The 16,453-nt window shown below is 41.2% G+C and overlaps 1 protein-coding gene across 1 annotated transcript in view; it reads right to left on the bottom strand.

Moving 5' to 3' along the window:
* The window catches only part of PREP (prolyl endopeptidase), a 118,004-nt gene that overhangs the window by 71,647 nt on the left and 29,904 nt on the right, over window positions 1-16,453 (bottom strand). Inside the window, exon 6 of the mRNA XM_027057176.2 lies at window positions 12,816-12,937. Coding sequence (XP_026912977.1) covers window positions 12,816-12,937 — 122 coding nt within the window. The remainder of the gene's footprint in view (window positions 1-12,815; window positions 12,938-16,453) is intronic.

Below are 16,453 nucleotides of genomic sequence, written 5' to 3'. Positions count from 1 at the left end.
AATTTGTACTTGTGAAATAGAAGCGAGATTCCAAAGAAGTTAGTTTCATCAAATATTCTAGAAAATCCTGTTCAATTTGGCTGCTCTTTCCTGGTGACATTTTTTTTTTCTGAGTTCAGAAACAGTTTCCTTTCACAAACATGAATCATACTTTGCTGTATGGGTTTTTGCCACAAATTATACATAATACCGAATGACTCTAGGTACATTCTCTTCTATCTTTTGCTGGCTCCTTATAGTCTTTTCAGATATCGTCAGTTTTGGAGAATCCTTACATAAATTTCTGATTTCCGTTAATTCTTTTCTCCATTTTCATCCTCACTGTATTTCCAACTTACCTGTCATTATGTTTTAAGTGGGTCTCTTGCAAAAGAACATTAGATTTGACTGAGTTTTAAAAAAAACCCAACTTCAGAATTTGTATTCCATTTTCATTAATTGTCATGCTGAAGTACTGGCTTCCATGTTAATTTTGAGTATTCACCTTGCTTTCCCTTATTTCCTCTTCACACTGTATTAATATAAATTTCTTTCTTTCGTTCTTTCTTTCTCTTTTTTTTTTGAGAGAGAGAGAGAGAGAGAGCAAGAGCTGGGGACAGTAAAGAGAGAAGGAGAAAAGTGATCTTAAGAAAATATTTTTTTAATTTTTAATGTTCGATTTATTTTTGAGAGAGAGAGAGAGAGAGAGAGAGAGAGAGACAGCATGAGTGATGGAGGAACAGAGAGAGGGAGACACAGAATCTGAAGCAGGCTCCAGGCTCTGAGCTGTGAGCATAGAGCCTGATGTGGGGCTCAAACCCACGAACCATGAGATCATGACCTGAGCTGCAGCCAGACACTTAATTGAGCCACGCAGGCTCCCTTTGAGGGAGAAAAAGTCTTAAGCAGGCTCCATGCCCAGCACAGAGCCCAACATTGGGCTCAATCTCATGACCATGAGATCATGATCTGAACTGAAATCAAAAGTCGGACACTTAACTAAGCTACCCAATCGCCCCAATACAAATTTATGAACGTTGTCCCTTCTTTGACTTTGGGAGCTATATAACCTATTTCTAGGTTTTTACATACTTTCCTTAAGCTTTTCATATACATAGTGAATGAACTCATGACTAGAATTTTAGTTCTACCTTATTTTTATTTTTAATGTTATTTTTTTAACGTTTACTCATTTTCAAAAGACAGAGAGAGAGCACAAGCAGGGGTGGGGCAGAGAGAGAGGGAGACACAGAATCTGAAGCAGGCTCCAGGCTCTGAGTTGTCAGCACAGAGCCCAATACAGGGCTTGAACCCACAAACCATGAGATCATGACCTGAGTCAAAGTCGGATGCCTAACCGACTGAGCCACCCGGATGCCCCAAGTTCCACCTTATTTTTAAATGGTCCTATATTAATGTCATCAAGCAACCTTATATCATAACTTTATTAAATGTAATGAAAAGAAGCCTCATTAATACTTCAGAGTTTTGTTCTCTTGTCCTTTAAATCAGGACAGAATTTTTATAGCTTAGTGCTTAAAGTATCGCAATCATAAATGGTGGTTAACTGAGTTGTAGTGATTCAGCCAACAGAAAGACAGGGCAGTAAAACTCACTGCCAGAATCGCACCAAACCTCTGATGAAAGTTGTGTCTCAAGCACATCTAATGAGGTTTTCTCAGGATTTCTGGCTGAACTAAATATTGTAGCAGTTTATATTTAATCTAAGGCAGGAAACCCCAAGGTACATTGCTGTTGGGATGCCAATTAAGTCTCTCTTTTTCACCGTAACTCTCTTTGTCACAGTCCAGTGATGTTCCATAGCCACTAAACAAATCTGCTAAACTGGAAACTCTGAATTTTCAAATGCTCAAGGTCTCAGATTTCAAAATCAGTGTCATTTCAAAATGACAGATTTCAAAATACGTGTCATTGTTGCCCCAAAATATATAGATTAGAAATACACCTTGATCCACTAAAATTGTAGCAATGCATGTTTAACCACGGCTTCACATTCAGACTACAAGGCAATTTAAAAAATGTATTTTGGAGCTCACTGGGAGGAAAAGAGAAAAATACTATTGATGAGGAGGACACTTAAATCTCAACAGAAAAAAAGTAACTTTTCTGAGATCCACATAAAAAGAAAACAGAAAAGCAGGTGAGTCAAGGGCCCGATCTGGCCTTCACGAAACACTACAAATTCCAGTTCACAAAATACCGTTTTTTTTCTTTAGATAATGATACCAGCAAGAGTACTGTGTTCTCTGGAAGCAATTAATCTGATTCAAAAGCACTGACTTGTTGCAACGAGGCTGGGATAATGCCAGTGTGGCCAATTATGAAATACATAATTCTTAATTCTGTGCCTTCCACAGCTTCCTTCTACTTTATGTCTATATTGTTTCAAACTAATTTTCCTTAAGTCAAAATGATCTTACTTCATGAAAATCTACCTTTTATACAAATAAAAATTAATTAACTAAAAAATTCAAAGAATCACTGTAAATCAAGTATTTACATTTGTGGATATTAAATCCAGTAACTAACTGCATTCCATACAATACCAACAGGGATGAAAGCTATCATTCTTTCTTTAAATTATTTTTAACGTCTGTTTATTTTTGAGAGACAGAGAGAGCACAAGGAGGGGAGGGACAGAGAGAAAGAGAAACACAGAATCCAAAGCGGGCTCCAGGCTCCGAGCTGTCAGCACAGGGCAAGACTGCAAGATCATGACCTGCGCTAAAGTCAGATGCTTAACCAACTGAGCCACCCAGGTGCCCCCATAAATAACCATTCTTTACCATGTAGCTTTTCATTATCCATAACCAGGAGAACCTTAACAGACAGGAACAAATGCAAAAGCCACCCCAGCCACCACCCCTTGCTCCTGGGTGGGTGGGACTAGAGATGGCTAATGTCACCACAGTGGTCGGTTTTCACAGGAGTTGAGGTGCCCAACAACTTGCCATCCCCTTTCCCAAAGACACGATTTAACTAACATGCCACCAACACAGCCATGCAGTATTCAGGGAGTCAGAGCTGAGGCTGTTTATTCTCCTAATATCTACTGAGACTCTGCCGCTGCTGACCAGGTTCTGAAACACACAGATCAACAGGGCCTTCAAGAGCTCATGCTCGGGTAGGAGCACTGATAGCATGAAGTGCAAAGTGTGGCGGGAGTGCAGAGAATGCAGCTAACAGGGAGGGAAGCTGGAGAAAGAATGAGATCTGAGGAGGATATGGGGGTGGGATGGCCCCAAAAGAGAAGATTTCTCTCTTAAAAGAGAAATAGAATTCCCCTCAAAATGGTTGCTTGAATTTTACCCTCTTACAACCGCCTCACTGGTATAGCTATCTGGCTCACAGAGCAGTACTTGACAGGAGCTACATAAACTCATTCTCAAGTGCACATCCCGCCAATGGACATCAGCATGTGCAGTGGATGCCGTGGTCTGCTGGGTGCTGGGATGCTCAGCTAAGAACCTCTAGGACTGTCCTCCGGTCGGAGAGAACCACCTTTCCCAAGATCGAATTCTTTCGGGTTCTTCCCACAGGCAATGACTGATTAATGCAAGGGTATGAAAGCCCAGACCCCTCAGCCTCCAGTCAGGAAAATGCTGAAGGCCAACCCAACTGGAGAGCTCCCTGAAGAACTGGCTGAGGTCTTTGTAATGACTGCACACAGTTCAGCCCCTCCTCTTCTGCTCTCACTTCCCCAGCACAGGCGGAGATTTCCAAAGCACTCCCTTTCAACTTCCGAGTCTGCTTCCCCAGGAACCTGACCTGTGGCAGCATGCAAGGCACCACAACACCCTGTACACACACGGTGTGTAAACTAGCACAGCCCACCACTGCTGTGCTTCCACGCACTCCCTAGGCAGAGGCAACAAGCAGTGCATTTCTCCCAGTTCATCAGCTAGAAATGAAACGAGTCAGCAGATGCAGAACCAGATTATCAAGCTGATCCCTGATAAGGTGCTCACCTAAGAATGCAGCGCAGGGCTGTGAATCAACTAGGTTGAGAACTCCCAACCCCCCTCAGATCTAGCCCGGAGGCAGCCCTGATCCAGGAAAATTCCCAAACAAGGAGGTCACAGGAGCGTGGAAAGAAGTGTTCCCTTCTAACTTCTGTGGTTTCTCATTTTGGCATATTTTATGCTAACTGGAGAAAACCTTTGTTAAGTGTGGGCTTCTGTTTTTGAAGAGGGTACCCAGTAACAACTGCCATACTCACTGATATTTACCAAAATGGCATAAGGTATGGGGTTTTCAGACTATACTTTCATTAAAGAAGCCACAGTCATTCACGAAGAAATTTTAATTGTGTATACTGTGGTGTTAAGCTACACGGAGATAGTAGTATTTACCAAGGAAACTCTTGACAGACACCATTCAAACTATAAGATGGAGTATGTATTTCATTATTTTATTCTGTTATGTTATATGCTGCTCCAACAAACACAAAACTCACGTGACTCAGCACATTCAGGAATATAACTTCCACAAACCCAGGAGCCATTAACATCACAGAATTTAGAGAAATACGCAGCAACCAGAATACACCTCGGGGGAATCTAGTCCCAAATAAGAATGCCTAGTGTAGGTGTGACGGTAATCCACTCAGAACAGGGTCTGGGTCAGGCTGCTCCGTATTTACAAGACGTCAGCAGCTTTACCATCCATTCATTTATAGAAAGAAGTGTGATGGGGTGCCTGGGTGGCTCAGTCGGTTGAGTGTCCGACTTCAGCTCAGGTCATGATCTCACAGTTTGTGAGTTCGAGCCCCACGTCAGGCTCTGTGCTGACAGCTGACAGCTGACAGCTCAGAGCCTGGAGCCTGCTTTAGATTCTGTGTCTCCCACCTCTCTCTGTCCCTCCCCCATTCATAGCTCTGTCTCTCTCAAAAATAAAAATAACCATTAAAAAAAAATAGGGAGTGTGAAACAGAAGCTATATGACAATAATAGTTTCTCCAGAGAACGGGATGCTTAGTTTCTCCAGAGAACGGGATGCTTATACTTTATTTTAAGCAATAAACCTGTATTATTATGTATTATTATTACCAGCATCATAAAAATGTTAAAGTCACTGGATTTGGCTATTCTCAGTCTCAATACTATACAATAAGAACAGCTGGGCTTTCCAAATGACCTGAATCAACTAGCTTTTCTTCATCTCATGTTAGGAGAAAATGGACAGAAGATCACTTATTAATGTTTTAAACTCCTAATCATTTATCTACAAAGTTGTCTTTCAAAATGAGAGGACACAGAGCTGGTATTTATATATAGGGAGAGAATAAGTGGACTTTCATCAAACAAATTACCATTTTCAAAGAACGACTCATGAACGATCTTATGCTAGAGCTACTGAGCTCCAGTCATGTGGTCTTGTGTTAATAACCGAATCTCCACAGACATGAAATTTCTTTGCTACATATAATAATTTCCATTTAGAACCCAGGAAGTAAAGAAAGGTTTTTTTTTCATATTTTGAATCTACATGCACCTTTTCAAACTGGGGAAAGTATTCTTTTTTATGTATTATGATAAAAGAATTGTGTATATAAAAAAAGTATGCTAAAAAGCAGTGGGACTTAAAATTGTCTGGAAAGTTAACAAAAGGAGTGAAAATGGATTTTAATAGCCTTGAGAGTTAATCATGTGCCTTCAGAGCAGGAAAAATTTATCAATTTTATTTCACAGTCTCCTTTGGATTCCTCTCATAATAGTTGTGAATCATAACATCATCTCTTTAATATTAAGTATGTTTTCAAAACTTAATCTATGAAAACTTTTAAAGGTCAAACTATCATCTACATTTATGGATGTCTTTTCACTTAGGGAACTGATTAGGGATTTGTAAGAAAAACAGGAGACAGATTCGTACAGAACAACAGGAGTAGTCTTAAGCTCATGTGGTATGTGTTAACAAAAACATTTTCAACAGGCAGTCATTAAACCAGATTTCGCAGCTCTCCCAATACAATGTGGTACTACAGCAATGGGGGAATAACAGAAATCGACCCAAATACTATCCGATGTGTTCCTCAATATGCCACAAACAGATGTGACACAGAACTCAAGGAAAAGAAAACGCATTCAAAGTAAAATGAGCAATGTGGGTCTTGACATGATGTAGCTGCCATTGTTTCCAATCTACCTGGTTGTTTGTCTGGCAGAGAAGCTTGATTACTTAAGAATGTGCCGTTTGTTTTCTTTTCTCCCTTACTGATCAAGAGGGGTCAGGTGAGAAGTGACTGATCAGCAAATCCAACCCTACTACTACATAAACCAACCAACTCCAGTCAGGAGCTAGTTCATGTATACAGAGTAGCACCGCTTTCTAGCTTTTTACTCACATTCAGGTCTTTTGTGTGGTTTCCTGACTTTTCTTCCCAACCATGCTGCTGGGATTTTCCCGCACGCTAATCAGCATGATGGATATTATCACGCCATGCAGTGCTGATGAAAGAGAGGACACAGGTGATGAGCCGGGGACATGCCAAGTCTGGTTAGGAATCCACCCCAGGACTGATATAAAGACAACCACTCAGCCACTCCCGTGACGAACAGAGAGAATCATCAGTCTCTGGGAGCTAGTAGAGAGTGCATGGCTCTCTGGTACAGCACAAGGAAATGAAGGCTCACTAATGACACACTCTGACAGCCTCCAGCTCAATTACTGAAGTTAAGGTCAAGAGGACAACAGTCCCTTAAAAATGACACACAAACTGAACATGGTGGGAATTGTCATGAGCCCCTAAGCCCCTTAGTAACGTTTAAAAATGTTTATACGTAATGGTTTCCTATAACAAAAACATGTTCCAAAAGGCCTGAGCATGCCCGTCTCTGCTCCCGAGCACTGCCTGGCCCTGGCACAGTGCTGCACCCAAGGCAACGGCTTATTGGGCATCTGGGGAATGAATGCAGGAACTGGGCTGACCAGGAAGAAAGCTGCTGGACAACTGCTGCTCCAAGTCCAAACTACCCAACGAAGACGGGGCAGGTGAGGCAGCATTCCCTGAGGGACAACTGGACAATTACTGTGTAGGCTTCATCAGGCAGAGCTAGATGCACACCGGGCCTCGAGGGTCTTCATGTGCCTAGACCTCAGCAGGGGGAGGGAGGGGGAGGAAATTAATGTTGGCTTTGTGCCCACAGGGTCAAGCATCAGGCAGTGATTTTACATGTTAATGTAGTATAACATGTGTATGTATAAAATAGTGCAACATATACGTACGTTTATAATACGTGTATAATGTACGTACAATATATAAATGTCCACACAAATAGACACATATTTGAATTATTAGGGATCACAAGTAAACATATAAAAATGGCAATAGGGATATGTGATAAACATTAAGATTAGGATTACCTTTGTGAAAAGAAACTTTTTTTTCAAGAATTAGCTATGACAGAATTAGGTTCTCAATATAGAATTCAGCTAGATGGTCACAAAGAGGCTGGGCATTTTCTCCTTAATCCTTCCTAAAGGTACCGGATACATTTTCAGAATCTTCATCTAGAGCACCCTCTGCTGGGAAAAGTGCCTCAAAATCTTGATTTCCTTGTTCCCCCAAATGCTCTGCAAATCTTTAAAATAAAATAAAAGTAATTTTTTCCTGATCCGGTAGAATCTTCTAAAACATGACAATTTCTATTGTCCCACGACCCTGCCTTCCAACTAAAGCCTCACAGTCTATGTTAAATAATTGACACCACTGTCCCTTGAAGGCAAATGCTAGACAGGTTTCACATTACCCCCAAGGGAATGAGGGAGCTGAGGGGACGGAGGGCCAGAGGGCCTTGGCTGGCAGGTGAGGAGAAAGAACAGTGGTGACCACCACCCACCTTCCAGGATGGGGCAAGCCCTGGATGTCACTTTCCCTGGAATGAGAGGCACCGGGAAGGTAGCTGGCCTCCAGACATCTTGAAAGGTCTCTGCAGAATAAGGATGGAAGAGGGGAGCTGCAGAGAGGCGCAATCCCAAGGGAACCCTGCTGGGAGCAGAAGCCTTGGGAGGCAACACAAATGTGAGCCAGAGAGTTTATCGTCCACATCACAGAACAGAATTGAGGGGATCTCACTACAAAAGGATGCCATGAGGGAGGCGGCACCAAGACACCCATCATGACTGCAAGTAGACTGTGGCAAGGAGATGCTGGCAAACAGCTCCAGAGGAGCAGAAATCCCCTTCCCCTCCTCTGATTCCTCCTCCTTGCATGGCCGCTGGAGAAACTAATCCATGATGAATAACTGAGGTGAGATACCTGGAGTCACCGTCATTGCTGGGAATGGCCTCACCTGCACAACATCAATTTCAATGTTCCAGTGTGATCGTCCTCCAAAGTTTCCCTCTGCCCCTTCATATTCCCTCCCTCCAATTCCCCACCCCCATCCCCAAGCAACCACTGACTGTTTTGTGCCATTATAGACTAGTCTGAATTTTCTAGAGTGTTCTACAAATGGAATCCAACACCGTGTACTCCTCTTTTCTGGCTTCTTTCACTGAGCATAACTGAGATTCATCCCTACTGTTAAGTGTATCAATAGTTTGCTCCTTTTTACTGCTGAGTAGTATGCCATCATAGAGATGTACCACAATTAGTTCATTCATGCACTTGATGATGGATATTTGGGCTATGCTAGTTTGGGGCTACCTTTAATAAAGTCTTAATGTGAAAAAAAAACAAACAAACACCAAGCTGGGGGTTGAGTAGTCCCTCCCCCCCATCCCCCATGTGCTCACCAAACTGGAAGGAGGGGGAAGAAGCATGTCAACTGGAGAGACTGCTTTGGACTACAAACAGTTCTAATACCCAAAAGCATCCACAAAGTTATGGGTTCTGTTGGATAGAAGTCAGTCATCCTGGGGAGAGGTGCTGTCACAGGCAAGGATGCAAAAACTAAAGCCACTTCCTGATTACAGGTAATGGACTGCTCAAGCAAGAAAGACCTGTTCCTGCAGGAAGGCAGAGGAGCTATCAGTGAAGGAAGAGTCATAAGGAGATAGTATCAAGGATAAAAGGGAAGTCCTCAGTGAACCTGGACTGCAGCAGCCCAAGGAAAGAAGGATGGCAGCTCACCAGAGAAATTCACACACATCCACACACTCAGCCACTCACCCCAGAGGGCCCTCCAACCGTACCCACAATGCCCAAACTGCTCTCACATCCAGCAGCTACCACCTCGCCCAGGAAGCCTGCCTCAGCATCTATGAGATGTTGTGCTAAATCCTCTAGCCCAGACTTTCAGAGCTAAAAAAGCCCTGGAGGAAATGAAGGAAACATATCTGGAGAGAAGTGATGTACTCAGGGCTACGCACACAGGACCAGAATAAAACCTCCTACTTTGTGTTACAGCACACCATCACCATAACACCAGCTCTGCTCAGATGCTGGGACAGTGTTGAAGGTATTAACCAAACACAAGGTTCAAAATGACGATCTTAAAAGCAACTCCATGAAAAGTGAAAGAGCAATGCAGCACAGGCACTGGTGCATGGTTATGAAGCAACCAATGCTAGCAAGTGGCAGGGTGACACCTGTTGTAACGAGACTCCCCTGGCAGCTGCAGTACAGCTTCGAGGGAGACCACATCCAGCTTGTGTTTACTAACCCCGCTCGCTCTCTTATAGACTTCCTCTGCATCATCCACTTTTGAGGTTCTGATCCAACATCAAGTTCCTTAGGACTCACCATATAGGTCTTTAGTTCTTGTTTTTTTTAACAACTTTAGTACCTCTGTGCAGTAGAGATGCATCCCTTCAGTCACTGCTATCCTTTCAACAATTATTGTTGCTGTTTTTGCAAGAGCTCTTTCCTTTTGACCAAAGAGGCTGAGCATGTGTGGTTAGGAAGACACAGGCTGTGGAGTCTAACACACTCAGCAGGCAGTTCCAGCCACAGGCTTGCAAGCTAATGCCTCTAGCAGGCATTTTACTCCGTCCATGCGATGGAATGATCACCTCCTTCGCAAGGCTCTGGTAAAGATTATATCAGACAATTTATATAGAGTGAACGTCTTTTTAAAGAACGGTAGAAGGATCACCTCAACTACTAAAATCTGCTTTTCTTGTCACTTGCCCGGTAGAACTGAATATACATATGTTGAATACACAGATGATAGATCTTCACTGTATTTCTTGAAAGCTGGATTACTCACAATAACGCTACGGAATGCCTCAAGCACCCATCAACAGATGAGTAAATAAAATGTGGTGGGCAACACAATGGATTATTATTCACCATAAAAAGGACGGAAATTCTGACTCGTGCTGCAACATGGATGAACCTGAGGACTTTATGCTAGGCCAAATAGCCAAGTCACAAGAGGACAGATACTGTATGATGACATTTATATGAGGCACCTAGAGTAGTCCAACATAGACCAAAAGTAGACTGATGGTCAGCAGGGGATGGGGAGAGCCGGGGAGCCAGGAAGCTGGGAAGCTGGGGGGTTACTGCTTTAGCAGGCCCAGTTTCAGTTTTGCAAACTGAAAAAAGTTTTGGAGACAGATGCTGGTGATAGTTGCACAATGATGTGAATGTACTTCGTGCCACTTAACTCTATGCTTAAAAATGATTAAACTAGGGTCGCCTGGGGGCATGGTCGGCTGAGCCTCGGACTTCAGCCGGGGTCATGATCTCATGTGGTTCATGAGTTCGAGCCCCACCTCAGGCTCTGTGCTGACAGCTTAGAGCCTGGAGTCTGCTTTGAGTTCTGTGTCTCTCTCTCTCTCAAAAATAAACTTTAAAATATTGATTAAACTAGTAAGTTTTGTTATGTCTATTTTACCACAATTTTTTTTAAAGTAAAAAAAAAAATTGGGGCACCTGGGTGGCTCAGTTGGTTAAAAGTCTGAGGGTTGATCTCAGCTCAGGTCATGATCTCACAGTTTGTGAGATCGGGCTCCATGCTGATGGCATGGATTCTCTCTCTGCCCCTGCCCTGCTTGTGCACGCTCTCTCTCTCAAAATAAATAAACTTTAAAAAAAAGTAAAAAAAGAACCTAACTGCTTCATCCAAACGCTAAGAGAGATCCAAGCAACTTGAGTTGCACATGTATTTTACTATGAAGTTTGTTTTCTTTTAGACCACTATGCTAAATCATATAAATATTCTGGCATTTATTTCCAGTACCCATGTTACTGTATCAACCAAATAAGATTACTTTAATTAAAACAGTTCTGCTGTAATGAAATTATTAGCTTTGAAGCATAAGAATTTCTCTAGAAGAGTATGTCTTTGATTTTATGAAGAATTCAGAGGGAATAAAACTGATTATTAAAATATACTATTTTAAGTTTTCCCCATCAATACCTTCCCCCCCACAAAAGGTAAAAAGAAACACATGAACTGACATTAAAATGTTTTGGAGCAGCATATTTATCTCCCTAATTGTTACACCTGGATGACAGTAAAGATGTGTATTATTTTATAAACAAACACCTATTATCCATAGTAACTAGAAGACTTATGCAGGAGGAGAAGCTGAACTAAGAAGAAAAGAGTAGAAGCAATCTCCACATAGAGTCAGAAAAGCCATTAAAAATAAATAGGTGAGAAAAATGACAACAGCAACTACAGACGGAAAGCTCATGGGAGGCGGCACTTAAGTGAGAAAGAAAAAGCATGAAAAAAGGACACAGTCTCAGAGAATGTAACTCCTAGAAATTCACTTTTAACACACTGCATTAAAGTCTGACAAGTTTTGTGGTTTTTTTTCCTATGAAGGGCCAGAAAGTGTTCCCAGCTTTGTGGGTCGTGGGCCTTTTGTAGCAGCTACTCATCTCTGCTACTGAAGTCTGAAAGCAGCCACAGACAGTACGTAAAGAAATGGTGTGGCTGTGTTCCCTGTGTTCCTCAAAAATTTTATTTACAAAAGCTGGCAGGAGGCCAGGTTTGGCCTGAAGGCAGGCAATAGTTTGCCAACCCCTGGTCTACGGAAACAAAATAAATAAATGTAAGGACAACTTGGAATAAGGTGTATCAAGGCACATGAGCTCAAATACTGTGGATTCCTATTCTACCCCCTAGTCAATCAGACCCATGGGCTGAAGTTTAAATATAAAATGTTCCTTTTTTACCAAAAAAGGTAAGTGGTTCCATGAGCTAAAGACTTCCTAGTGGATTTCTCACTCCCATTAAAAATGGGCCGACAGCCCACCTATATCAAAACATTTAGAATGTTTTTTTCATTTAAAAAATATTTCTCAGTATCCAGAAATGAACTAACAAGAGTTACAATTTTACTCCAAGCACCTCTAAGTTTTTCCATAATTGATTCTCAACATACAGAGTAAAATCTAGGCCAGTAACTTCACAAACTTCAGTACAGTTGATTATGGTCAAGACCCCCAAGGTATACATCAACTATCTATATATATGATGGGAAAATGTCCAAAAATATACATTTTAATGTAAAAGGTGAATAAAATATGAAGAGGCAAGCTGTGTAAAAAGGAAAACACACACACTCTTGCTCCCCACATTCTCACTTAAACAAAGAAAATGTTTGGAAGGATATTCTCCTCGCCTCTGAGAAATAAGATTCCGAATTTCAAAATGTTTGTGTTTTGCTTTATGTGATTCTGATTCTGTACTTTCACATTTTCCACCATAAGCAGGTATGGTATTAAAGTTTTCTGTGGTGGTTGCAGTTAAAAGGTTTGTCACTTTCAAAACTAAAAGTCAGTTTGAACACCAATATTTTTAGGAGAATATTCACTCACAGGACTTATCCATAAGGATCACAGAAGAATATTTATATACACAATTCATGTGACATCATTTTTGTGGGGCAATTTCACAGTAGCACAATACCTCAGCTCCACCCATCCATTTGGGCTCATCAGGAAACTCAGCACACAAAATATCTTCTGACTGATCAGTCCCCAACACGTGGTAACAGAGTTTTTGGTGGAGATTGGTGGATGTCTCTGTACCTGAAGAAGTTAAAAATGTATACACTGAAGTGGCAGTTGACAATTTTAAGAAAATCTATTCCACTGGTATTGTACAATGCTAGAAATATTTAAAAACTTACTTATCTGGTCACAGGATACAAAGTTAACATGTAAAACTTAATTGCTTTCTTATACACCAAGAATGAATAGTGGAATTTGAAGTTAAAAACACAATACCATTAGGGACGTAATATACACCATGGGACCATAGTTAGTAATAGTAATACTGTATTGTATATTTAAAAGTTGCTAAGAGAGGACAGGTTAAAGTTCTCATCACAGGGGGCCTGGGTGGCTCAGTTGGTTAAGCATCTGACTCTCAGTTTTGGCTCAGGTCACGATCTCAGGTTTCGTGAGTCAGGCCCCCATCGGGCTCTGGGCTGGCAGTGCGAGCCTGCTTGGGCTTCTCTCTCTCCCCCAGTCTCCCTTCTCTGCTCACGCTGTCTCTGTCTCTCTCAAAATAAATAAATAAACTTAAAAAAAAAGAAAAGTTCCCATCACAAGAAACAGAATTTTATAATTATGTATGGTGATGTGATACATGTTAACTAGATTTAAATGATCATCATTTCATAATATATACAAATATTGAATCATTAGGTTGTATACATAAAATATGTCGATTATACCTCAACAAAAAAAATTTTTTAAACACATTACCATTTACATAATACCCCCTAAAATAAAATGCTTAAGTACAAATCTAACAAAATATGTGTTAAGACTTATATGAGAAACACTACAAAACTGATAAAAGAAATCAAAAAAGAACTAAATAAAGGGAGAGATGATCCATGTTTATGGATAGGAATACTGTCATGTCAATTCTTCCTCACTTGACCTACAGATTCAATTTAATTCCAATAAAAGTCCCAGCAAGTTATTTTGTGGATACCGATGAGTTGGTCCTTAAGTTCATGCGGAGAGGCAAAAAACCCAGAACGGCCAACACAGTATTGAAGGCAAAGAACAAAGTTGGAGGCTGACACTACCTGACTTCAAGATTTACTGTAAATAATCGAAACAGTGTGGTACTGGCAAAAGAACAGATAAATCAATGGAACAGAGTAAAGAGCCTAGAAACAGACCTACATAAATACAGTCAACTGATCTTTGACAAAGGAGCCAAGGTAACACAATGGAGCAAAGATGGCCTTCTCAACATATGGTGCTGGAACAACTAGACATCTATGTGGAAAAAATGAATCCAGACACAGACCTCACACCCTTCACAAGAGAGAATTCAAGTTGGATCACAAATCTAAACATAAATGCAGAACTATAAAACCCCTAAAAGATAACATGGAAGAAAATCTAGACGACCTCTGGTTTGGCAAGGACTTTTTAGATACTATGCCAAAGGTACCATCCATGAAAGAAAGAACCAATAAGCTGGATTTCATTAAAATAAAAAATTTCTACTCTGTAAAAGACGCTGTCAAGAGAGTAAGACATGTCACAGATGGGAGAAAATATCTGTGAAACACACATCTGGTAAAAGGACTATTACCCAAAATTTACACAGAACTCTTGAAACTCAAAAATAAGAAAAGAAACAATCCTATCAAAAAAATGGGCCAAAGATCTTAACACAAACTTCACTAAAGAAGATATGCGAGGGCGCCTGGGTGGCTCAGTCAGTTAAGAATCCGACTTTGGCTGAGGACACAATCTAACAGTTTGTGGGTTTGAGCCCCACGTCGGGCTCTGTGCTGACAGCTCAGAGCCTGGAACCTGCTTTGGATTCTGTGTCTCCCTCTCTCTCTGCCCCTTCCCCGCTTGCACATGGTCTCTCTCCCTCTCTCAAAAATAAACATTAAAAAAATTAAAAAAAAAGAAGGTATGCAGATAGCAAAGAAGCATATCAAAAGATGGTCCACATCATAGGTCACCAAGGAAATGCAAATTCACACAATAATATACAACTATACTCCACACGCCCCCCCCAGAACAGAATAACGATAGCAACACCAAATGCTGGTGAGGATGTGGAAAAACAGGAACTCTGATTCATTGCTGGGGGAATGCAAACTAGTGCAGCCACTTTGGAAGACAGTTTCACAGTTTCTTACAAAACTAAACATATTCTTCCAATACAATCCAGCAATCACTCTTTGGTATTTACTCAAAGTATTTGAAAATTTATGTCCACACAAAACCTGCACACAGATGTTTATAGCAGCTTTATTTGTAACTGCCCAAACTTGGAAGGTACCAAGATACCCTTCAATAGGTGAATGGATAAATAAACTGTGTTACATTCAGACAGTGGAATACTATCCAGTGCTAAAAAGAAATTAATTATCAAGCCATGAAAAGACATGGAGGCAACTTAAATGCATATTACCAAGTGAAAGAAGCCAATCTAAAAAGGCTACATAGTGTACGATTCCAACTATGTGACATTCTGGACAAGGCAAAGCTATGGAGACAGTAGAAAGATTAGTGGTTGGGGCACCTGGGTGGCTCACTCGGTGGGTGTCTGGCTCTTGATTTTGGCTCAGTCATGGTCTCATGGTCATGGGGTCGAGCCTGGCCTCGGGCTTTGTGCTGACAGCGCAGAGCCTGTTTGGGATTCTCTCTCTCTTCCTCTCTCTCTGCCCCTTCTCCGCTTGCTCACTTGCTCTCTCTCTCCCTCTCTCAAAATAAATACATAAACATTAAAAAAAGAAAGAAGATGAGTGGTTGCCAGAGGCTAGTGGAGAGGGAGGTGAATAGGTGGAATACAGCATTATGAGGCCGGTGAAATGGACACTACAATGGTAGATAGATATCAAGTAGCATACATATGATTAATCAATCACATTTTACATTTGTCTAAACCTACGGAATATACAACATGAAGAGTGAGCTGTAATGTAAACCCTGGACTCTGGGAGAGTATGATGTGTCAATGGAGGTTCATCAATCTTACCTCATCTGGAGAGGGATGTTGATAATAGGGGAGGCTCTGCATGTGGGGACAGGGGAGGTACGGGAAATCTCTGCACTTCCTCCTCAGTTCTGCTGTGAACCTAAAAATGCTCTAGAAGGTAAAGACTTTTTTTTGTCTTTTTAAGTTTTGGTTGGGCATCACTCTGGAAGTAATTCACACATATCTGCTGGCTTTGGAGGCTGTTGTGAGACTGAATGATTCTTTTTTTCATTATGAAAAGGCACCAAGCTTTCAGGACAATGAAAAAGGTAATACCATACATAATATAAAAGAAAGTTGTACAGAACTTGGTGACTTTCCATAGCTTTCCCAGGAAGCACATGGTCAGAATTGTTGAGCCTCATTGTAAGTCCCTCCATCACACAACCTGAGTGGCCGTTGAGGTCCTCGTGACAAGAGGGCAGCAAATTACAGCTGGCAAAAGATGGTACCTTTCTGAAACCAATCACAATAACTAATCTTCACTATTTTTGCCACTGAAAGCTGAGCCTAAATAATAATTTTCATGTTTTTCACAAATAACATTGTTCTCTAACAAGAAATGGCCAGTGAAATACTTT

The sequence above is a fragment of the Acinonyx jubatus genome, chromosome B2 (genome assembly GCF_027475565.1).
Source record: "Acinonyx jubatus isolate Ajub_Pintada_27869175 chromosome B2, VMU_Ajub_asm_v1.0, whole genome shotgun sequence".
Taxonomy (NCBI): Eukaryota; Metazoa; Chordata; class Mammalia; order Carnivora; family Felidae; genus Acinonyx; species Acinonyx jubatus.
This window is presented reverse-complemented; position numbering and strand designations above follow the sequence as displayed.